The following is a 25071-nucleotide window of genomic DNA, read 5'->3' as shown; positions in this document are numbered from 1 at the left end:
CCTTTAGAGATGGATCTGCCTCTGTTTTTATCCAGCTCAGGGTCCTCAGCAGGCAGAGTTCATGCACTGCTGGCTCCAGACTGGTTTCCATGCGGAGAGAGATGCTCCCCTCTAACTGACACCCAAGTGGAGTATATGGCAGGTTGTCATAGCCTTTAATTAGGCAGAAAGTTCGCTTTAATAATTGCTGTGACAGCTGGGCCTGCTAATAACTGGGTTAGAATGAGCTGTAATATTCTGTTGCTTGCGTTCAGATGTGTTTCTTTTTTTTTTTTTTCCCCCTTACTTTACCACAAATGAAATGGCCTTTTGGATTTGGTGGACTTACTATAAATCGATACTGTTGTTCCAATAAAAGGTTGGTTTTCAGGAGTGTTTTGGAGTAGGTAATTGAAACACAGATTTTCTTCACTGTACTTATTTGTATACTTCCTTTTTACACACGGCTTATTAACTGCAGTTACTTAGGCTGCCTCTCTAAGAATATGATTATATTGTATCATAATGATTGTAATATTTTAATATATAGTGAATCGGGCACTAAAGTGACTTAAAAATATGCATTTCTGCATCAAATTAAGGGGTATACCATGTCCCTTTCAGTAAATTTTGATCTGTTTCCTCTATAATTGACCCCAGTGGGCTTGGGAAATAACTGAGCATCATGATATATATTGCTTTTCTTTGGATACTACTAACTGCTTTTACCAAAGAATACATTGTTGGATTAGAGAAGACAAAGCTCTCAAGGAGCAAATGAGTCCTGTGTGCAGTTCTAAACACTGCATTGCTGTCGTCATTGCTTAGGTATTGTATGCTTTCGATTGTAGTCCTGACATTTTAGTTTTGTATGCTTTTTCTTAATATTAACCCCACAGTCTACTTTTTTTCTGTTGCAGACCTTAAGACAATGTGGTAATGCATATTTTACCCATCTCCCAAATAATAGCGTACGCAGCGTGTGAGCAGTATGTGAGTGGGGTTAGGTAAGCATCTAGATTTGTTCCACAGAGAAGGAGGTTTCCAGCCAGTATCAGTGATGTTGGTACTTCTCGAACAATCTAAATCTAAGGGTTTTAGGAGCCTGTTTAGTTAAGTGATAAGAAGATACTCTCGTCTGGTGTTACTTTCAGTGCTGCCTCTTCTCTTTTAGCAGAAGGCATAAATGCCTTATATTTGCTCTGTGGTGAAAAGCTTCCAGTTCTCAACAGGCACAGAATGTCAGTGGCCACAGTTGGTATAAACCTGTTCAAAGTCTTCTAATTTGAAACTGTGGTGGTGTTTAGTTTATAAAGGTAAAAGAAGAATCTGTGAGGGTCTGGGATTGCATTTGTGTGTGAATTTTGTGACTTTTAGATAAGAAAGAAAACCTTTGCTTTTGCCAAAATCTTGTGCCCATGTTTGTTATATCACTTTTTGGAAATAACTACAGTTCACTGACTATTAAAGTGTTGTTAAGTGACTTGGCTTTTTTAAAATGTGAAAATTAACTGATTCATTATAGTGGTCTCATTTGTTCTTGTGTCATTATTTAAATAAAAAGGTAAAATGAGTTTCAGCTCATTTTCACAAATATTTACTGTTAGCCAGTTCTAGAGCCGTAATAGTAAAAATTCAGCAAGGTAAGGTCCCTGGCCTCCTGGTACTTACAGACATGAAAGTTTGTTCTTAAATGGAGGGATGGAAGTGGTCATAACAGATAGAATTTTGAGAAGAAATGAGGATAAGTTAATGGGATTGGGGGAGAATGGGAAAATTACTCAAGATTTTTGCAGTATGTACCTCTACAGTTTATTTGAAGTGAATTTGATTCTCTCATATGTTTGGATACTAAGCCACAGTGAGACTGTGTTATTATGATGCTCATCCAGAAATGTCTTTTTTTTTTTTTTTTGAGATGGAGTCTCACTCTGTCACCCAGGCTGGAGTACAGTGGTGCGATCTCGACTCACTGCAACCTCTGCCTCCTGGGTTCAAGCAATTCTCCTGCCTCAGCCTCCTGAGTAGCTGGGATTACAGGCGCCCACCACCACACCCAGCTAATTTTTGTATTTTTAGTAGAGACGGCTTTTCACCATGTTGGCCAGGCTGGTCTTGAACTCCTGACCTCAGGTGATCCACTCACCTCGGCCTCCCAAAGTGCTGTGATTACAGGCGTGAGCCACTGCACCCAAGCCAGAAATGTCTTGAGTCATGGTTTTGAGCCATTTGTTGGGGACTGTGTATTTAAAGGAAAGTCTGGAGGGAAATCGGGGACAACCACCAATCCTAACAGCTGAGGTGTATCAGTGAGGTAAAATGTTCTGGCTTATACTAATTAATCAGCAAAATTATATTTCATAAACATTTACTAGAAGGATGAGCTCGCTTCATTCATCTCTCTTCAGTTACTGTGAGTTTATCATATCATTTGTTCTTTTTCAACAAATAAGTTCTGAAGATAACATTAACATGTAGTTTTCACCTTCAAAGATGAACATTTAAAAAACAGTCATAGGTCTGAATTTCTAAAAAATTACACTTCTGTTCATTATAATTTTTTTTTTTTTTCTTTTTTTTTGAGACAGAGTTTCGCTCTTGTTGCCCAGGCTGGAGTGCGGGGGCACGATTTTGGCTCACTGAAAGCTCTGCCTCCCGGGTTCAAGTGATTCTCCTGCCTCAGCCTCCCGAGTAGCTGGGATTACAGGTTAACCACGCCTGGCTAATTTTTTGTGTGTTTAGTAGAGACAGCGTTTTGCCATGTTGGGCAAGCTGGTCTCAAACTCCTGACCTCAGGTGATCCGCTCACATCAGCCTCCCAAAGTGTTGGGATTACAGGTGTGAGCCACCGCGCCTGGCCGGTTCGTTCTAATTTATAGAATAAAAATATTATACTATAAAGCTCAGTAATGCAAATATTATGAATGGCAATGGCTTGTCTTCCACTAGCTTCATTTCTTAAATAGAGAGTAGGTCTTCGTGTCCCCGGTATTCTTGTTGCCTACAGCCCATGGATTGAACTGAGAAACCTTACCTGGGATTCTTGGAATTGCTGTTGCTGTCTTGTGTGGCAGCCAGCCACAGGACCCATAATTGTCCCAGTGGACATTAAAGCTGGAGCAGACAGCTGTCACCAGATGGCGCTAAATTGTGACCAGAATCTAGATGAATGTGGATCGCACAAATAGCCCCACAGTCAGTCGCATGCCTCTCAAGTGTCCTGTCTACCAGCTGTGTAGGCTCTACTTCATTGATTCATTCAGTAACCATCCAAGTTGAATATTTTGGACCCCACTTACAACCTCATGGCAGGAGTTTCCACAACTAAAACAGTATCTGCTTTTAAAAAGTAATAAAATAGTAGTCGGATATATCACCATGTTCACATAAATAGCACACCTTGATTTTATCATACTGAGCTCTCCATGTTGTTTTTCTGCTCTCAGCCTGTCCTAAGGTTGGGGGATGGTGGAGGGGAGCTATTTATGAAACCCAGAAAGCCTGGATCTGTAATAGGGAGGAAATGCTGATACTGAATTGGGTGAGCAGAATGGGAAAAGGAGGGAGCAAGAGCAAACCTTCTTGTACCTTCTGGTGTCCTGATAAACATTCCAGGGAGAAATTTGCTAGACCACTAGGATCTGAAGTGAGATGAGAAGATGGCAGTGGAACTGTGCCATTTTAGTTAGTTGCATTCCCCTTTTCTGTGCTTATGCTTTTGTCTTTAAGCACACCAGCACCTCCCCTTTTGTTGCACCCAGTTATGTAAGTATATTCTTCTTTCATATGTTTTCCTCTGAACCAGCTGCTCAATCTTCACTGAGATTTTTCAGGTGCCTTTTGGAGAGAAGGGGGAGCGTTTTTTCCCTTAACATTTTCCTAGCCCTCAACTTCCCTAGTTGAATTTCATTAAGTCCACTATATTCTTAAGTGCACAGAGGCTGCACAACGTGCAGACATGCAGTTTAGTTGTGCGATGACTCCAGCAATTAATGAGGCCAGATTGATCTTTGCTGTTCCCTCATTTACATGAGGAGTTGAGCTGCCTAGTGCTCCAGGATGGACATACCATTTGAAGAATTGAAAACTATAATGAGAAGACTCCCAATTGACCCTACTCACTGTCCTCCTTTAAATAGAAGCAAAATCCCTACATAATGTAATAGAGTACCAAGAGTGAAACACAATAGCTTGATGACTGGTGATTGATGGTTTGGAAATCTAATTGCTGGTGGTCCTGGGCTGTGGTCCATGGTGGGTCAGCAGCGTTTCTCTGTGGGCCTCTGAAGTCTCCCTCAGCCTGGCAGGTCCAGGCCTGTAGTAAGCCCTCCTGTGCCTGTGCTGTGTGATTGTTCTGCCAGGGTTCAAAAGTCTGTTGACTTGGTGTGTTGAAAGGACATTGCCCCTATAAACACTGTTGTCCTTGGACTCTACTTGGGCATGGCCTCTGATGGAGAATACTGGAGGCCCAGATTTGTACTCAACATCTCAGCCACCTGAAAATCATTCAGAAATAAATTCCTTGGTTTTTATTCCCTGGAAAGGCCAATTGTCTCCCCAAGCGTCCCCCATTTTAAACCCTACGTATGTCTGAAGTTGCAGTTGACACAGCTTTTTTGACATAGCTAACAAAATTTCTTTAAATTTGGTGAACTTTAGTGAATGTTGCAAACAATTCTTTGATCTAAGTAACAGCTTAGGCACACACCTGCTGATTGAAAAGAGGCATATCTATAGAAATATTTGTTCCACGTGAATTTTGTTCTTTTTAAATTGTGGACCATTATGACTCCCTTTCCAAAGACCTAAATGAAATTATTTTATGTATCTTCATCCAAGAAAGGATGAGAAAGAAAAGTTACTGCTGATTTTCTCAGTTAACCACTTGGTCTTGAATAGTAGTGCGCTTCACTTTCTGCACTAGCCTGGAAAAATGTGCATAACTCAAAACTAAATGAAGTCCTTTTTCGGCATTCACATTGCGAAGTGTTTCATCAGTTTCATGTAATATGAAGAATTGCTTAGGCGTTATGGTAATGAACATTTCTTTATCTTGCCCTGCAGCTGGGCACTGTGCTAAACCTCACACATATGAGGATGTCAGTCTTCATCTTCACTCCCTGATGTGGGTACAGAGGCGGGGACTGGGCTCTGGAAGTTGGTAATGTTACTGCCTCTCTGTCTGAACCCATGCTGCTCACTTGCTTTTAGGTGTAACCCTTCCTTGATTTATCTGGGTTGACGAAGTCGGTTTCTGTGCATTGAGTTTTCAGAAAGTGGAGTACACCATCTTCACACTGGTGTCGGGTATTGCCTTGTAAATGCTGCTGACCCCAAGACCCCCTTCCTTGGGCTTCTCTGTGCCTTAGTGGACCCTTGGCACTTCTCCTTGGACCTAATGAACCCTCCTTGATTGTAGCACTAGAGACAGGAATTATACCTGTTTTGGTTTTGAGATTTTCTCAACTCAAGACCAGAAATCACTAGAGACTCCGAATCAACCGTCTTGCATGACAATGTGGTAAGAATAGGAAAAGGGAGGGCAGCAAGGGGGAGGGAAAAAAGGCAATGCCAACAAAGCAAAATCCCTAAGCGGATGTGTCTGTCTGTTGAGGGGCCTCTCACTGAGCAAACAGGAAAATAGGCTGAAGGCCCAGAGGCAACCTGGATTCCCCACCCCCCAATTGCCTTAAAATTTTTTCTTTTGGGTACATAGTAGAAAAGATTTTATGGATACATAGTAGATGTATATACACAGTAGAAAATATTTTGTGGATATAGAGTAGGTGTATATATTTATGGGTTACATGAGATGACGTTCTGATACGGGCATGCAGTGTGTGATAGTCGCATCATGGAAAATAGGGTATCCATCCCCTCATGCTTTTATCCTTTGTGTTAGAAACAATCCAGTTATACTGTTTTAGTTATTTAAAATGTACAATTCAATTATTATTGACTATAGGCACCTGGTTGTGCTATTAAATACTAGGTCTTATTTATTCTTTCTAACTATCTTTTTTGTACCCACTAACCCCCCTCCCCAACCACACTTACCTTCCCGGTCTCTGGTAACCACCCTTCTACTCTGTCTCCATGAGTTCAGTTGGTTTGATTTTTAGCTCCTAGAAGTAAGTGAACATGCAATGTCTGCCTTTCTGTGCCTGTCTTCTTTGACTTAACACAGTGATGTCCAGTTCCATCCATAGTGTTGCAAATGACAGGATCTTCTACTGCGTTGTGTGTAAGTACCTTTTCTTTATCCATTCGTCTGTTAATGGACACTTAGGTTGCTTGCAAATCTTAGCTATTGTGAACAGGTGCAGCAGCAGACATGGGAGTGCAGATAGCTCTTGGATACCCTGATTTCCTTTCTCGTGGGTATGTACCCAACAGTGGGATTACTGGATCATATGGTAGCTCGATTTTTAGATTTTTGAGGAACCTCCAAACAGTTCTCCATAGTAGTTGTACTAGTTTACCTTCCCACCAACAGTGTATAGTTCCCTTTTCTCCTCATCCTCGCCAGCATTTGTGACTGCCTGTCTTTTGGATACGAGCCATTTTAACTGGGGTGAGATGATATCTCATTGTAGTTTTGATTTGCATTTCTCTGATGATCAGTGATGTTGAGCACCTTTTCATGTACGTGTGTGCCATTTGTATGTCTTCTTCTAAGAAATGTCTGTTGAAGTCTTTTGCCCATTTTAAAATCAGGTTATTAGATTTTTTTGCCTATAGAGTTGTTTGAGCTCCTTACATATTCTGGTTATCAGTCCCTTGTCAGATGGTTAGTTTGCAAATATCGTCTCTCATTCTGTGGGTTGTCTCTTCACTTTGTTGATTGTTACGTTCGCAGTGCAAGAAGCTTATTAACTTCATGTTATCCTGTTTGTCCATTTGGGTGGCTGTGCTTGTGAGGTAACCTGAGTTTTGAACAGCTGCCTCTCTTCAGTTTTTTATTTGATTAAAAAAACTGTCATAAAGTTAAATTGACTTAGTTTTCTTTTGATACACAAGTCTGTAGAGTTTTACCATGTGTATGGATTTATATAACCACAATCAGAATGCAGAACAGTCTCATCACCCCCAAAGCCCCTGTCATGCAGGTCCTTTTGGTTCTGATTTCAAAGGCATGTCTTAGTGCTTAAGAGACTTGCACTCCTAGGTAGGCTCTTGGGTGTGGTGGAATTTGGGCAGCCCCGGAAGGACTTCTCCAGAGGCCTGGAGTTCACTCTCAGGTAGGTGGAGGCCTCTCCACCTAGGTCGTCTTGCTTATTTTATCACTTCCCCCCGTTTTGTTTATCAATCTAACAAAAACCTAGGGTTTCCTGTCCCCTCTTTTTTTTTTTTTTTTTTTAAAGGGGCTGAATGATGGTTGTAGACATTCATGGATTTTGTAGCGGTATTTCAGGACATCCCCGCATCAATCTTAACCTTCACGCTTCCTGCATGTTGTTGCTGAGTGGCTTTGTGGGGCCATTATTGGTACAGTTTAGGAGGATGAGTTTCTGGGGGCAGCTGGCCTATATCCACAAAGAACAACACGGGGTGTTTGGCCCTAGAGAGAGAAGCCTTGTCCATCACAGAGGCTGTTGAGTCAACTCTTAGGTCATATTTAGCCTCCTCAGTTTGCTTGTATTTCCTTTGAAAAATTTGTATCTCACCAAGTTTATTTCTGAATGGCCTATTCAAGTGGGGTAACTGCTTTGGTGGACTTGCCAGGAAACCTTCTTAAAGGAGAGATCATCTAAGAGGTTTGAAGGTTGTACCTTCTATTTGAGATTGTTTGTAAAGGTCTGTGTTTACAAATTACTGAATATGTTTGTCATACAACACCTGTTAGCCTCTTGATTATTCTTTGAAAAACCATTTACTGAGGGCCTGCTGTGTGCAGGGCCTGGGCTAGTGCTCGGGGTGAGAACTTAGAATCCAATAATTAGTGATTTGCCATCTGTTTTGTTTTTTTCCTTGAAAAAAAAATTCTTCAAATTCTTGAAGCCCAGGAAAGGGTGGGTTACCATAACCTTCTGTGTGCCCCGAGGCAGCCCTGGTTCACAGCTGGTATCCTGGCGTACTTACTCTCAGTGCCCCATTCACGCTCAAGATAGATAGATTCATGTGGTCAGGCCAGTGAAGGGGTAACGGAGTCAGGGTGCTTGCGTGGCCACTTGCTGTAGGTCAGTGTTTTTGTTTTCGTGTTATGTGGCATCTGCTATTGGGCTTTTCCCATGCTGTCAGGGCCAAACCTGTTTGTTTTCACATGTCGGGGAGATAGACATGCAATTAATGAGCTGCCTTATGCTTAACTTACTGTAACATGGGATCCAGGGTGGAGGTATTTTGGAGGGCTTTCAGTTTCTTATTGAGAGTGTGAGTTTTGGTGGTCCATATAGACTGGGTCCTTTCTGACATTACTCCCCATCAAGCCGTAGCTGCAGTTACTCTGAATTATTTAGAAGTTGCTTACAGATTCTCAGGCCCCTCACCTAGGGATTTTGATCCATTAGATCTGGGTGAGGCCCAGGCATATTTAATTCAAAGTAAAACAAAAAACTCTCATCAGTAACAACAAAAAGCTCTCGCAGTGACCGATGGTCAGCCAAGGTTGAAGAGCCATTGCTGTTCTATACTCAAGAATATTGGGCCCATGCCTTTGAGGTTCATGTGTCAGCGTTCTGAGCGATGAGGCTTGTGGGGATGCTGGAGAGCTCCTGCTGGTCTAACGGGGCATTTCCCGCTGGACTCTAGACATTGTTTCCTTGGGCTTCGTCTAGAGGCTCAGCTTTAAAAAATCTATTTTTCAAGAGAAGCTAGAAATCTGGGTTAAAAAAAAAAAGTACAGCTTTCTAATTTTTGGAATGTTCAATTAAAAAAAGACAAAAAATGCACACCCCCCACCTCCGAAAAAAGAAACACTATGGGAAATGTTATGTCCAATTTAGTCAATGAATTACTAGGGAGGATTTATTACCAGGGAGAAGAACCCTGCTATTAGCATCTAGAGAGTAGTTTCTGGCTGTAAACTCAGAGCCAAATGCCTTAATCAGATGCCAGGGTAATTTGAAGTGGAAGAAGTGCAACCATAAGAGGACACACACAGGCTATTTTTAATATGGCTCTGTTAATTAGCTTTTGTTAATTTATTCCACAATTGAATTTTGCAATCCCGTAACCCAAATAACCACATACCAAATAATAATAAGCCATGTTGTGGACCTAAATTTGGGATTTTATTTTTAAATTAAAAATATATATTTTTCTTTTTCTGACTGTTGTCCTTACAGAAAGGAGGGAGACTTTGCTTTCAGTGCTTACTTAGAAAGTCATAGCCAGACTCTGCCAATATAGGCCTCAGACCTTAACCATGAGTGTGAGTTCCGCTTGAAAGTGACTGAAGAGATGTGTAGTCAGGTGGTGAATGGAGAAATCTTGTAGCATTTTTAAGCTAAAGCTTCTCGTGGCCCTTTCTCTATAACCCAAGCATGAGCTTTGTGTGAGGAAGTAGCCGCTGTTGGGAATGGCTGGACATACCCACAGAGAGTCCTGCTCTGTGCAGTGCCTGTTTTCATAGCGGCACACAGCAGTGGGTGTGCTTTGGGCACTGTGTCTGCTGTTGACAAGAAGGAGTGGAGCACCTGAAGCTTGAGCAGAACCACCACATTACCTTCAGGCAGTATGGGTAGTGGAGCTAGCGTATCCCGCCTTCCGTGCGGGCTCAAGGTTTTCTGTGTAGATTAATTCCGGCTCACAAGGTCCCACAGGGCGAGTGGCAAGACAGTCATTCATCGCCTCCGTCCGCTCTCTGCCCAAATGACAGGGTATCAGAGAGACCTCCCTGACCACGCAGTGTAAATGCAGCCTCCCCATGTCTCGCATTCCCTTTCCTCAGTGCTCTGCCAGGGTTTTCCCTGTAGCTTGTTTCCATCCTTTTTGTTTTAACTGTGAGAATGTATTCAGAAGAGCAGAAGGTGTATTGCTTGATTTTTGCTTATATACCCCTTCAAGAACTGGAGCGCAGATTTTGCACCCTTTTGTTCACTGTTGTATCCCTAGCGTCTAGACCAGTGTCTTGTATATCAGAATGTTGGCCTGGGAAGCAGACCTCAGAATCATGACCGTTTTATAGTGAGATGGCCATACTTGCGAGAAGTGAAGAGACTTGTTCAAGTTCTTCCATTTAGTGACAGAGCAGTTGACTCAGATGATCAGACTTTCCTTTTACTTTCAGTATTATGGATTTGTCTTAGGAAGACAGATTTTGGTGTACTTGTTGCTGGGAGAGTTTCAATTCAGTGTTCTCTTTCTACCAGTCATTCTGTAGGGGTAATTTTGGATGCTTGTGGCTGTAGGTTCAATAGAATGACTTCTCTGGAGCAGCAAGTCAGACAGACATCCTCTCATCAAAGGTTGATGAAGGGGACCTGTGGGTCTGGGGGGAACCACAAGGCAGAGCGCTGAATCCCGGGGAAGAAGCTGTACTGGCATTTCTCCCTCCATTGCAAGTTAAATATGCTGAAAGCTCCTCAGGCAGTTCTGTAGTGCTCACTTGCACGTGTCTCTGATTTGTGTGGCTAGCACTGTGTGCGGGGTCCCCACCTAATCTCCAGGCAGTTGTGAAATCGCTTTTGTATCTTTTTTGTAGTCATTTCCTTTACACAGATAGCCCAGGCTTTGCCCACACCACCCACAGGGTGGACAGCATGCAGAAGGTGTCTTGTGGGGTAGGGGGGTGGTGCTTTGCGGGGATTCCTTGGCAGCTGGCAGGCTTCTCAAGGTGCCTTGGTTGGTGGAGGCTGTGGACGGAGTCGGGTTGAGTGAAAAGCAGGGACAGAGTTAAGAGGAGTCGGAGAGGGTGTTCAGAAAACAGCCACTGGAAGATTCTGGCTGACTGAAGGACACCCAGGGAAGGACAGGGAGCCGTATGAAGGGACATACCAGTCCCTGACTGCCCAGGTGCTTTTTACTCCTCAGGGTTTACATCCTGAGAAGGCTTCACCTATAGGCTGTTGTTGGTGCCTGAGTGGGGTGGAAGCAGATTCTGGAACACAGACCTTTGATTTTAAATCTCTGTGGCCTGTAAGGAAAAGTGCTGATCCAAATCAGTGATCCGGTAGCCGGAGCTTTGAAGCCAGACACACCTGAGTCAGAATTCCACCTCACCCCTCTTTCTAGCTGTGTGACCTTGGGCTCGTTTTCTAATCTCATGGAGCCTCCACTTTCTTTCTGTAAAATAGGGATGTTTTTCTTCATTGTAACTTGGTTGTAATGACTTCCTGTATTATGTATTAAAGTATTTGTACACTTCTGTGTGCCTGGCACAATAAATAAATGGATATTTATTAAATATATTTGTTGAGAGAATGAACACACAGTGAGTGCTTCTTTATCGGCCCTTCCTTTGTGGAATGAGAGAGGAGGCTTGCTTATTGATAGGGAGGAGGAGGCGATGAGGATGCTGAAAAATAGAGGGAAGTCTAAAGCTCATCAAAATTTCCCTTTGCCTATTCTTTTAGTTATGTAATCTGATTATTGCATGGCCTTATTGTGCAGAGTAGTTGGGGAAGGTGGTTAGAGCACTGACTTTATCAACACCACTAGATCTATGTAAGCCTTAGTAAACTATAAAACTGCCCTTCTGTTTACTTATTCATGGTCTTTCATTGTGATTCTTGTTCTGAGAAGGCGATGAGGGGTTGAGTGTACAACTCAGAAAGAAATGGTGTATAACACTGAGGAAAACTCATCTGTTTTGATAATATGATTGCTTGTAACTGATGACTTTTAACAAAAGATGATGCTTTGAGGAGGGAATTTTCTGTTTCAAATGCCGAGACAAGAGCTCTTTCTATCTCCTTTTTTTTTTCTTTTAATTTTGGCCAAGATAAATTTTAGATGGACATGGTATGAGTTTGCATGAGAGTGCTCTGGCTTTGGAAACCTGAGTTGATGGCATGGGTGCATTATTTCTGTTAAGGGATACTATTAACATGTTAACCTCAAAAGATAACTCGAAAGGTGGAGTTTCTCTTTCACCTTTTTTTTTTTTTTTAAAAGGAGGGATAGTACAGTTACGAGTAGTGAGTAAAATATGAATATACAGCATAGGCAAAGAGAGCTGTGTACAGACTTTGAATACCAGAAGGAAAACAAATACTGTTGTCAGAGACCACGTGCAGGAAAGGAATATGTCTTCTGAACTGTGCTACTGGCTGCAGCACAACAACAGAAGTAGTTTAGGTTCACAAACCAGATTATACTGTTTTTACAATAGTTCAGGGACACACAAAGCTGCTTATGGTTGACTTTATATGAATAATGTAAATATACATAGGTTCAAGGGCAGGAGTTAGCTTCTTGATGTGCTGAGAAAGAAGAAACGGTTTGACATCTTAATTGAAAGTTGAGTTGGTAGTGAATGTGAAGGGACCATGGGTGGATCAGGAGCCCAGATTTGAATCTGAATCCCTTCCACCCTTTTCTCTCTTGCCTTTTGATTTGTGTAAGAAACTTTCATTTTTTTTCTCTGAGCCAATGAGAAGAGTTCAATTTGAGTGCTTTAGTGATGCTTGAAGTGATAGTTCACTCTTGAAGTTACACTGTGGATATAATTATGAGAAATCGAGTGTACTTTGAAGTCACATGGGAGAAATGTAGAGAAATTTCTTGGGATTGAGGAAGGGGACCCTACATAATTCTGTGTTTTGTCTTTTGTTCTAGATAAATGCTTAGCTATTATAATAAACAAGCTTTTTATTAAAATCCACTCAGTAATTTTGTGTATGATGTCTTCTGATGTCGAATGGAATCATAGACTCTTGGGTTGCAGTGCTACATCTGCCCTAGCTTCAGAAGGTGTGTTTTTCTTGTGTAACCTGAGTTCCCCACTTGGTCACTAAGAGGCGCAGTCCATTGGATTGCCACCTGGGAGGAGCTCCCTTCTCATTGGTCAGTTAGTGATCTTTTATTTAGTGCTGAATTTAATTGTCTTCAAGAGTGGAGTATTTTTAACGTATCTTGACAGAGTCACATGATTGAATTTCATGGTTAGTATTACCATATTGACTATATATTACTTGGCTGTTGAATGCTATATTTTTTAGTGGCTAAAATAAATGAATAACTTTATATGTAAGTTTACCTATAGTAAAAAATGGGAAATTTTTCTTGCTATTAAACAAAAGTTACTGAGTCTTTAGCTAGTTGGGTTTTTCAAGTGAGCAAAGAGCAGCTGCATATTTGTGATAAATACTACTGATAGCTGCTTGTAGAATCTGAAATCTCCGTTGTTTTGGATGCTTTGACATGAAGACTTGTCAGTGCCCTTTGACTGTTGATGAAAGCAGGCATGTGCTAATCCTTTTTTCGGACCCTTTAGTTGATGATTTTTTATTTGCCAGTCTCCCTCTTCAAACTCAGTTCCTCACACTTGATGTTGTAGTAGAGACTGCAGGGCCGTTACCACCCTTGGAAGGGGCGCTGTCCTTTTTAATGCATCTTCACCAGGTATCTGTAAAACTCTTCCGCCCTTTTTCCCCACCTGACGCGCTGCCCAGCCAGATCTTCCCTCCCCCTTTGTCTTAGTTCATATTGTGCTGCTGTTATAGACCACCACAGACTGGGTAATTTAAATTAACAGGAATTTATTGGCTCATGACTCTGGAGGCTGAGAAGCCAGAGGTCGAGGGGCTGGCCTCTGATGTATGGTGAAGGCCTTTTTGCTGCATCATAAGGTGGAAGGCATCGCATGGTGAGAGGGAGGGGGAAGGGGACTGAACTCTCCCTTTTATAATAAACTCACTCTGGACATAACTAACCCACTCCGTCAGACTATCCTTTTCACTCCTCCCTCCTGGCCTTACACCTCTCATGAGGCCCCAGCTCCCAACGCTGTTGCATTGGTAATCAAGTTTCCAACACTTGAACTTTGGGGACATTCAAACCGTATAGCACCCTTTTTGAAAGAATTACTCATAAACTCTCATGGCCGGATTTCTTCTCTTGCACCCTTCATTATCTGTTCATTTAAATTGTCTCCGCTTCTCTAACATAGAGGTGCTTTTTTACTACAGTGATAGCTCATCTAACTGGAACCGAGCTTGCTGCCTGGTCCCCCGACCTGCCATCTGTCCTAGAACACAGCTGTAAATGACTGAACAAGCATGCAGAGCCCAGATGACTGGGCCCTTTCTTTGTTGGAGTCGGAATGTTACTGCCTGACGTAATATTCCCGGAGGCTATCCCTTAATTGCAAAGACTGGATAGTAATTAGTGTTCATAATGATTTCCCTGGGCCATTAAGAAAAGTACCTTCAATGTGCTCAAGAATTCAGGGTTTAGAAAGATTTCCATCCAGATTGACTCCTTAAAGAAAAAAGATGTGGTGCAGAGAATTTATTTTACTTTTAGTTATCTGCTAACGTAGCTATGCAAAATGACTCATTTGTTGGGGAGTGGGTGGTGGCATTAGGTAAAGTCTTACCATATTGTCTATTTTGACTGTTTCATTCTTAATAGAAGTCTACACATTCCCTGCAATTGAGGTATAATTTTCTTTAAAGGGAGTGTTGTTTCAGATAAGGTGGCTGCCTAAGAAAGGAATAATTCTATATTGAGTCTTTTAATTTTAAGCTCTTTAGGGAATGGAAACATTGTCTTATTAATTGGAAAGTCCCAACTGATAGCGCTGACATATTCTTGTGCTTCCTTTGCCTGCCTGCTCATCTGTAGCCCTGATCACAGAAGGAAGGGAGAAGTAGATGAGAAATAGTAGTTACGAGGATGAAACATGCACAAATAGGAGCCCTCTCACCTTAGGCTTGGTTTGGGGGTCTGGAGGCACGTGATGAGAACAGCAGCAGATCTGTGGGCTCACGTTTCCTTACTCGTGCTCCATTAGTACTCCAGTCTGAAGGGATGATTTAGTACCAACCAGGAGATGTTTAGAAGACCGAGATGCAGTGAACATATGTGTGCGTGTGTCTTTATAGCAGCATGATTTATAATCCTTTGGGTATATACCCAGTAATGGGATGACTGGGTCATATGGTACTTCTAGTTCTAGATCCTTGAGGAGTTGTCATACTGTTTTCCATAATGGTTGAACTAGTTTACAATCCCACCAACAGTGTAAAAGTGTTCATTGCAGCACTATTCACAATAGCAAAGACTTGGAATCAACCCAAACGTCCATCAGTGACAGACTGGATTAAGAAAATGTGGCACATATACACCATGGAATACTATGCAGCCATAAAAAAGGATGAGTTAATGTCCTTTGTAGGGACATGGATGCAGCTGGAAACCATCATTCTCAGCAAACTATCGCAAGAACAGAAAACCAGACACCGCATGTTCTCACTCATAGGTGGGAACTGAACAATGAGATCACTTGGACTCGGGAAGGGGAACATCACACACCAGGGCCTATTACGGGACGGCGGGCGGAGGGATTGCATTGGGAGTTATGCCTGATGTAAATGACGAGTTGATGGGTGCTGACGAGTTGATGGGTGCTGACGAGTTGACGGGTGCAGCACACCAACATGGCACAAGTATACATACGTAACAAACCTGCACGTTGTGCACATGTACCCCAGAACTTAAAGTATAATTAAAAAAAAAAAAATTTCAGGCACCTAGATCTTGGACTTCCCAGTCTCCAGAACTGTGAGAAATAAATTCCTGTTGTTCAGAAAAAAAAAAGAAGACCGAGATGTTTGCTGAAGTACTCTGAGCTGTCTCAGGTTGATTACATGTTTTCTTATCTTTGATGGCTCCTGCAGAGCTGTCTGGGTAATACGTTCTCCCACTTTGGTAATTTTGGATTTTTTGCAGACACGTTTTGGAAGAGAGCGCCTATGAGTGAGACCTGTGGTTTTGGGGTTTACAGTGCACAACCAGTCAAGCTGGTCTTTGCCTTTTGGGTGGATGCATATAGAAAGAGTGGTCAGTAGATTTCCCAGTGCTATACTCACGCCATTCAACTTGTGGTCACGGACGTTTCCATATTTACTAGTAAAAATAAGAAAATTCACAAAGGAGAATAGTTTGGAATTGTCAAGTTGAGCTGTGAATGGTGTGGATGAGATATTCTGGGGAGAGAATAGACAGACCAGGTTTGGCTTAGCTACTAGGTGAGCGTCCTTCTAGCTCTCTGGGATTTCTTTCTGATCTGTAAAATCACCTATTTTGTTGAAGTAGGCTTGCCTGTCCTTTCCATTCTTAGACATTTCAGAACATAAGTTATGTGTTTTTCTGGAAAAAAGAAAAAAAGATATTTGTTAGAATTTACTTGTTACGAATCTAACCTTCACACACCAAACCCCCAGCTAAGACAGTAAGTTGCATATATAATTGTAATAAATACTATGTAAGTCTGCAAGGGGAAAGAGAACTTGAGTTTGTGACTTTTCTTGTAATCTTGAAGAAGTAATTCCCAAACTTCAGAGTGCGTTAAGAAATCACTAGGATGCTAATTTTTAAAAGGCTTGGATTCCTATATCCCAGTTACACAGATCTGATGGCCTGGGATAGAGCCTGGAAGTCTGCGTGTCACAGGTGAAAGGGAGTGATATTTGTTACTGAAATTGACCTGCCTAATATACTTAACATACTTTACCCCCAGTAAATCTCTTAAATCCAAAATATTAACACTCCCAAACCAACAGCACACCACTAAAAAGTCAACGAACAAATATCAGGAAACAAAGCTTCCCAGTTGGTTGGGAATGGGAAGCAGCCAGATCTTCTCCCTTCTGTTGCAGGCACATGTCGCACTGCCATGGAATCTTCTCTTTTGACTTAGTGATGGAGACTGCCGTCGTCTTGAGGTGCATGCAGTGTATGACAAGCTTCTCTCATCCTTGCATGTCTGCAGAGATGTGATATGGTTTTGTGACATACCTTCTAGTCTTGGGGGGAATCATTGTGCTCTCCCTTTTTTTTCCTGGCCAGTTGCTACCTCAAACCTGTCCCCTTCTGGGATTTGGAAAGGATTATTTGCAGCTCACATCTTGAGAGATCCATGTTCTATCCTTTGATGATCTTCGGCGCCATCCAGGCATCTTTTGAAGGCTCAGCTGCAGCCTCCATGGTGGGTCCACACCACTAGCCCCATAGTGATGTGTCCTCCCTTAACAGCTGCTTTGCACATCCTATCAAAGCAGAGCAATTGGTTCCACATTGTCTTCTTTCCTAAGTGTTTCTACCCCAGGGCACAGTATTTCTCTGTGATGCTCATCTTTTGTGTGTATGTGTTTTTTTTAAACACCTCTCTAAATTGTAAGCTCCCTGCAGGCAGGTTGCTGTGTTTTATCTCCTCAGCAGTGTGAGGCATGTCCTGAGCACTGGTTAAAGGTAGTCTTCAGATTACTGAGACGTGCATTAATAGGCTTCACTATTAAGCAAATATAAAGCCAATTTCAGGCAATTAATCTCTGAAATTTTTATTTCAGATTAAACTCAACAGATAAAAGGAAGCTTTAATTTATGATGCGATAAAGATGGGAACAACTAAAAGTCTCTTACAGTTTCAGAAAGCCATGGACCAGAGTGGCTTGTGAATGTGTGTACACATGCCTTCAGGTTCCCTAAACAATTCCTGTGGGGTGTTCTTTCTTTATCACAAGAAGAAAAAGGCCAGGAGTTGAAAATAAGTTTTTATTATTGGTTAGTGTATTGCCATGTTTGATTATATCTATTAAAATACGTTATAGAATAATGTACTTGGCAGTTCCTATGTAAGTTGGTTAAGAGGACATTTGTGGTCATTTCTGTTTCAGGTCCACAGCCTGGTATAGAGAACCAGTCTAGGTGTGACTCTTGAGCTTGTTAACCTAGCCCCCTCTAATCTTTAGTTTCTTCATCTGTCAGTTGAGGATAATAATACTTGCGTTGTGTGGGGAAGTAAACAATGCATATAAAATGCTTGTTCACTAACTGCCTCAAGAGTAGGGCCAACGTGGTTCCTGTGACCTGTTCTTACAGTCCCGCCTCAGGACTGTAATGCTCTCTGGTGTCACAGCATATGCTTGCTGGAGTTCAGGCTGTGTGTGTGCACCCCTCTGGGCTACTGAGGGAAGAAGGCATTTGTTATTCCTAACTTGCGTGTTTACCTTACATAGTGTCATTAACATGATACATTTTCCTTGTCTCCTATTTATTCGTAGGCTGTATGAGTACAAAAGTTTTATGATTCTGGATAAAGGTGAGATTTAGGGAGAAAGCACTATGAATGGAAAAAGTGCTGCTGAGTCATGTGCACTTTCTTGCTGAGATGTGAGGTAGTGGCACCATTTAATAGCAAGGCTCTGCGAGGGAAGGTCAGAGGATGAGTGGGGAAACTTTCTGATAGAGTGGTTGGTATGAGACCTCTTCAGATTGGAGTCTGGAGGTGAAGGCTCTGTTTTTCAGTGCTTGAATTCATTCACTCCTCAAAGTTCCTCTTAATATGGATGAGACCAATGGAATTTGCCTCTCGACGAATATACTTAATCATCAAATGTGTTTTAAAGGGTAATTGGAGTTTAGGTAAGGATTATGCAGTGTGAAGTTACCTAGCCTTTAATGATAGTAGAACATTTGAGAAGATAGGAACATTGCCATCTTTTTCTTTTTTCTTTTCTTTCTTTCTTTTTTTTTTTTTTTGAGTTGGTGTCTTACTCTGTCGCCCAGGCTGGAGTGCAGTGGCACAATCTTGGCTCACCGCAACCTCTGCCTCCCAGATTCAAGTGATTCTCGCGCCTCAGCCTCCCGAGTAGCTGGGATTACAGGCGCCCGCCACCATGCCTGGCTAATTTTTGTATTTTTAGTAGAGATGGGGGTTTCACCATGTTGGCCAGGCTGGTTTCGATCTCCTGACCTCAAGTGATCCACCTGCCTCGGCCTCCCAAAGTGCTGGGATTACAGGTGTGAGCCACTGCACCCGGCCAGATCTTTTTCTTTTGGGATTTAAAAGCTTCCTTTTGAATGCTGTTCCTTCTGCCTGTAGGCTCCTCTCTATGGGCCAGAGACAGATTTCATTCTAGTGCGATGGTATTTCAAGTGCGAGGTGGCAATTTTGACTTGGTTGGAAACATAAAGGAGAGTTGAAAATCAAGCCATTTTCTTCAGCTTGGACCTCTATTAAGAATAGTTTGAGTTTTCTTAAAAAAAGAAACATACATTTTTTGCAAAATTTAAAGACTAAAATTGAACCAGAAACTAAGAAGGTTGCTCTACCAAAGGGGATGTCAGTTGTGGTTATTTGAACCATTCAAGCTACGTGAAGTGATGTTGATTGGAAGAAAAATTTTAATTCTGAGTCATGCTATGTCTGCTAACCCTTAAAAGCATAGAGGCGAAATAACTTAGGCTGTTTCTTTGAAAACAAAATATTTTGATAGAAATTTGATGAGTTAGTAGAAACAGTAGGAGTCCCTCTCTTTAAGTATATATATAAAATCACTGTGGAAAGGGGATCCTGCTGCTATTGTACTGTGGGCAGATAACTGAAGAAAATTCAAAGTTCCTCATCTGTAGAATAGGCTAGTGATCTGCTTTGTTGCCCTCATAAGGTTTTTTAGGATCTGTTGAGAAAATAGATGTGAATAGTATTTGGGGGCTTTTTATCACTAATTGTCTTATAAACACATTAATGTTTACATGGTGCTGTATAAATAAAGCTAGCAATGAGTCTTTAATCTCTGCCATCTGGCATTTTATGTTTATTTTATCCCTGGATGGGATACTGTGCCCAAGAAATGTAGATAATGGGACAAGAGAGTAACATTCATAAATGGATGCTAGGTATGTATATTTAATACTGACCAAGTAATTTACTGGTATATTTTAAGAATGGATGATACAAGGGAAAAAAAGACCCTGTTAAATATTAAATTCGGAATTTCTCTGTGCACAAGTTAGGTGTTTGAGTGACCCAACATCAGGTGGGTCCAGAGTGATCCAGTAATCCAGAGTTAGGTGAAGGAACATGATTTATTGCTCATTTTCAATGAGCAGGCTGGATGAAGCAGCCCTTAAGAAACCTTATAGAGGCCAAAATGGGATGATATAATAGATGTCTAGCCCCAGGCATCAGTGAGTAATGCCTTTTCCTGAGTCCTTAAGTTCCCAGCATAATGCAGTCCGTTTATGGTTACACGCAGTTTCATTTTCTCTTTAAATACTCTTCAGGTGGTATGAAGGAGGGTCGTGTGTTGTAGCTAAAGAGATGCCAGGAGAGGTGTGGTAAGGGCCTCCCTTGTGATTTGGGCCACCCAGCTTGGGCAGGCCTACGCTTGTAGCCCACCCTGAGAGGAGTCAGTATATTCCCTCTTGGGTAGTATTGAATAAATCACAGGCAAACTTTTGTCCTTTAAAAAACTCTTGGTGTAGCTTCCTTAGCACACTATTATATGCATATTAACATTCAGTACATTGAATCCCAGCTTCAGTTTTTCTCCCAAGACTATTTTGCTGGCCATTTTGGTTCCTTTACACAAAGGTGACCCATCTCAGCAGGTGGATGATTACTATTAGTTTCAAATTTAGAAGTTTGCTTTTTTTTTTTTTTGGAGACGGTGTTGTTCTGTCACCCAGGCTGGAGTACAGCAACCTGATCTCAGCTCACTGCAGCCTCTACCGTCCAGGTTCAAGCGATTCTCCTGCCTCAGCCTCCTGAGTAGCTGAGATTACAGGTGCATACCACCACGCCTGGCTAAATGTTGTATTTTTAGTAGATTTGGGGTTTCACCACGTTAGTCAGGCTGGTCTTGAACTCCCGACCTCAGGTGATCCACCTGCCTTGGCCTCCCAAAGTTCTGGGATTACAGACGTGAGCCACTGCACCCGACCCTTTTTTTAAAAAATAGAGAAATACGTTATTTTAGGACTCCATTCCTTCCCATTGCATTGACCATTCCTTTCAAAAATTAGAAATGGGCCTACATTGACTACACTTGAGACAATTGCAGTCGACGAGGAGAAGGGAGCAAGAGAATCAGCATGGGCCTTTGTTGGAGTGGTATGAGGACGCATCCCTGCCGAGAGCCCACTGTGTGCTGGGTGCCAGGGCCAGGACTAGGGCCTTACGGACTCTGCACTTGATCTGCCAGCTGCCTGACTCTAGAGCAGGGATGAGGCACCTGAACACAGCGGGTCGGAAACTCCTAGAACTTAAGTTTAACTTCCCTGAGGAAATACGGTGATGGGGTGATGGACAAGGAAAGACACTCAAGGCTGTCTGGGTCCCAGATTCGTTTTTCCTGGTACAGTGTCTTGTTTGAAAGGAGGGAGGCAGAATTCTTAGATGATTTTCTGATTTAAATTTAAAATGGACCTAATTTGGAGACCTACTGTGTGATAATGAAGACTGGTGCTGTCACATGGTCTGGCCTCATCACAAAAATAATTGTTAGTTGCTGATACTCTGTTCCCTTAGTAAGGGAGACTCATGTTTTATGTAAAGCAGATGCTGAGTGAATTCACATTTCTCAGCTGTTATGCCACTTTCTAAGTCTTGAGGATACACACTTGTGGTCTTGAGTTCAGGCATAGAAGAAAGCATAGACCATTTTCTGCTCCTCCTTATGGCTTTATTTATGTTAACGTTTATTAGAAAAAAGAAAGGTACTACTCTGTAAATGTCTGAGGAGGCTTTTTCATAGACCTGTGGATTTTCTTGATTTGTAGAGATCTTAGGTGTTAATCATATCAGATACTCAGAAGACCCTTCCATCCCTAACGTTTTGCTAACACATTCCCAATGCAGCATACTTATGCTCTTGAAAAGAGGGAAAGCCAGGACAGTGCGTTTGACATTTTCCCTCATCATTTGGTTTCTGTCAGCGAGAAATATGCTTTAGTAATTTGGAAATAAACTCACTGCAGGGGGTGAATAACAGGTTTGAAGGTTGATTAGTTGCTAAGGAGATGATCTTTGTGTGCTTATGTGGAAAGTATGAGAGGATCACTTAATACTACATCCTCTGAAGTTCTGCTCTTTCTCCTTGGGTTCAAGAAAACCATCATTTGGTTTCAGGTTGTGTTGACAGTCACAGTCAACTGTAGGAACTATCATTAATTTAGGGAAACAAGGTTCCAGGGTTGTGCTTGACCTCTGACCATGTGCCACATAATGTTCTTTGTGCTCCATTTGTTGTACACAGCAGCCGTATGAAGTGGGTACCACTGTGATCTCACTTACACAGATAGGAGCCTGAGGCACACCAAGCAGTGTCTTGCCCAGGTGCAGTTACTCAGTGTCATAGTTGTAATACAGTGTCATTTTCACAGAATTGCTTGGTCCAAGTTGTAACTTGAGTTCCTGCACACACTCTCCTTCTCAGATGTGAAGTTTTAAAGTTCACAACTCTTTAAATCATGAGAATACAAGGGAGACAGGCTGTTGGAAAATACAGGGATGTTCTTTCTGTTTTACATCTGTTGCAGAAGGACTATTTCTCACAAAGTCCTTAAGTAGATCGTGCTCAGCATATCTGGATGCTCTTTGCTACTGGCCTGAGAAATGACCAGCAGGGCATTGCAAAGAGTGAGTAGAGAGTAACAAGACTGACAGTAATTCAACCCAGTACTCCTCATCTGGGTGAAAGGAGAATGATACCAAGTATGACTGATATCTAGTGATACAAATGGATTACAGAATTTTAGATTCTAGGTGAGGCATTATAATACACCTGTAAGAAACCTATCTCCCTCCTACCCCCCAATTTCTTTATACACTTAAAAAAAAAAAAAATCCCAGAATTGTAAAGAAGTATGTAAAGAAATTGGTGGGAGGAGGGAAAGAATTTTAAAAAGTGAATTTGTTTGATAGTTTCCTCATGTTATGCTTTAGCTTGTTTCTTTCTTGCAGTCCCCACATTGGGACTGCAGGAGAGCTTCAAAGAAGACTTTCAGTATAATTCTTGTGAAATAAAGTAATGGGTATTGGGAATACACAGGGAAAAATTACAGTTTTCCATTTTTGACGATAAAATGTCTAGAGGGTTTTTTGGGGGTCATTTTTTTTTTCCTGTAGCAAGTTAAGAAGGAAAGGATGGCCAGTGTGATTTCTAGAAAAAAAAAGTTTCTTCTAGATAGTGTTATGTAAATTAAACCTGTGAAGGAAATAAGTAATTGATGCTTTATCAAAAACTCATTTGTTCAAGGAATTGTCTTGCTTAAGTGTGGTTCATTATAAACTATATTGTTATATTGGAGAGCACAGGACTATTTTGTCATCACTGTTGGTTAGTAAGAGATAAGTATAGATGAAATACGATTTGTTGGAAACTTCAGCCATTTTGTTCTAATGATTGTGCAAAAACATTGGTGCTCATTGATCTTTTTTTTCTGTTTTTCAGGGTCGACATGTTAAAACGGGTCAGTTGGCAGCCATCAAAGTTATGGATGTCACTGAGGTAAGATTGAGTCACACACCTTTTTAAATAAATTGTTAGATGGAAGACAAAGATTCCCCCAACAACATAGAGCATTTACTCTGTTTGGAAAATCTGATCACTTGAGCACATTGCCCTCCTGTGACATTGTGGGTTCATAGGTCCAGTGGATTAGTTGGCCTAAATTGTAGTACACGGTCTCCAAGTAACTAAAAGGCAGTAGCATTTTCTCAAAACACACGCAGTGCACACACACATCTGAGTGATGTCATCCTTGGCAACGTAATGGGCCATAATTGGAAACATCTTCTCTAATGGAAAAGAAAAAATTTGAAAAGGGATCATGGAGGTCACATGAATAGGGAGATTGAGGGTTTCGAGTGGAGGAAAGCTTCTCTAGGGTATTAGGCCACATTTGTGCCATTTCTTTTATTTTTAACATGGGGGAGGAAAACAGACCCAGCCAAGTTCCCAGAGGTTGGAAAACAGAAACATCTGCTAGAATGCTGAGCAGATTGTTGGCAAAATTTAGTAGCAAAAAATAGTTCTTGAAATGGTCGCATGAGGATTTACTGTGCAGCTTTAGATGGGAAAGAGGAGAACGTGACCGAGACAACAAGTAAGTGTACGTGTGCCCATATGTGTGCTTGTAATATAAGCATGAGCCCATATTTAAATTCTTTAAAAATAGTAATAGATTATAATGAACTAAATCCATTTCATTTTAAAGTATTTTTATCTGAAATTTTGCTTCATGCTTATGTTTACCTCTAACTTGCCTAATTATGAGTAGGATTCAACATCATATTTCACAGATTCTAGAAAGAGTTCACCAGTAGCATTGGAGATTTGGGATAACTTTAAATCCAGCCATACTTTCCCCAAGTCTGGGGTCAGTCGAGGGAGATAATGGCTAACCAATCTGCAGTGTGCTATCTAGAGAGTGAAATCTCCTTCTTTGCCTTGCTCTCTGCTTGGTCTCTGACAACATGGTCATCTTCAGAATGGGTATTTGTCAGTAAGAATTGGAAAACACTGTTGTCCCTGGACCACAAGACAACTGATAGAGCCTTTCATAAATATTTGAAGATGTGACATTTTATGAGGTGACCACTCTCTTTTCTCTGTTAAAGAGAATAATGGATACTTTAAAATGAAAATGTACCATTGCTTAGTTGAATGGCCAAAAGATTCTCCTTGACATACTCTGATGTAGACTATTCTGTTGTATTACAGTGATCCTATCTTGGTGTACAGCTCAGTGGGAAATTGGATGCTTTCCAGTTAAATATTTTTTAAAGATGTTTTTAAAGAGTGGCGAAGGAACCGTAACTTCTTGCTTATTTTATTTTGAATACAGTAGTTGAGCTATTTATGAAGGACCTTCTCTGTGAATGGAATGACCAATACCACCTTCCTACCAAAGTCTCCATTCAGAATGCTGTGCATCTTGCCAGTGCTGTGTTGGGAGTGGTGTTGCTGGAAAATATGGTCTTTCCATTATTTATTAACACACTTTTTGACTTGTTTACTGGCAGACTTGTAGGTACAATTTTAAATGTAATCTTTTGGAATTTTATGAACTGAGACTTCACCCTTGCAGTGTCATGCAACCTGTGCTGCTTCCCCTGACACTGCTGTTGTGGCTGGTCAGGATATGTCCTCTTTCACATCTCCAATGGAATCTACATGGGGTTTGCTTTCTCTGTAG

The 25071-nt window shown here is 41.5% G+C and overlaps 1 protein-coding gene across 4 annotated transcripts in view; it reads left to right on the top strand.

Moving 5' to 3' along the window:
* Positions 1-25071, top strand: part of MAP4K4 (mitogen-activated protein kinase kinase kinase kinase 4) — a 197958-nt gene that overhangs the window by 74641 nt on the left and 98246 nt on the right. For all 4 annotated transcript variants that reach the window (XM_011969587.1, XM_011969586.1, XM_011969588.1 and 1 more), the window contains exon 2: positions 23325-23381. In XM_011969587.1, the coding sequence (XP_011824977.1) occupies positions 23367-23381 (15 nt within the window). In that variant the 5' untranslated portion in view covers positions 23325-23366. The remainder of the gene's footprint in view (positions 1-23324; positions 23382-25071) is intronic.

The sequence above is a fragment of the Mandrillus leucophaeus genome, unplaced genomic scaffold, assembly GCF_000951045.1.
Source record: "Mandrillus leucophaeus isolate KB7577 unplaced genomic scaffold, Mleu.le_1.0 Scaffold9, whole genome shotgun sequence".
In the NCBI taxonomy this organism is placed as follows: domain Eukaryota; kingdom Metazoa; phylum Chordata; class Mammalia; order Primates; family Cercopithecidae; genus Mandrillus; species Mandrillus leucophaeus.
The sequence above is the reverse complement of the archived record's forward strand: the minus strand, read 5'-3'. Positions and strand labels throughout refer to the sequence as shown.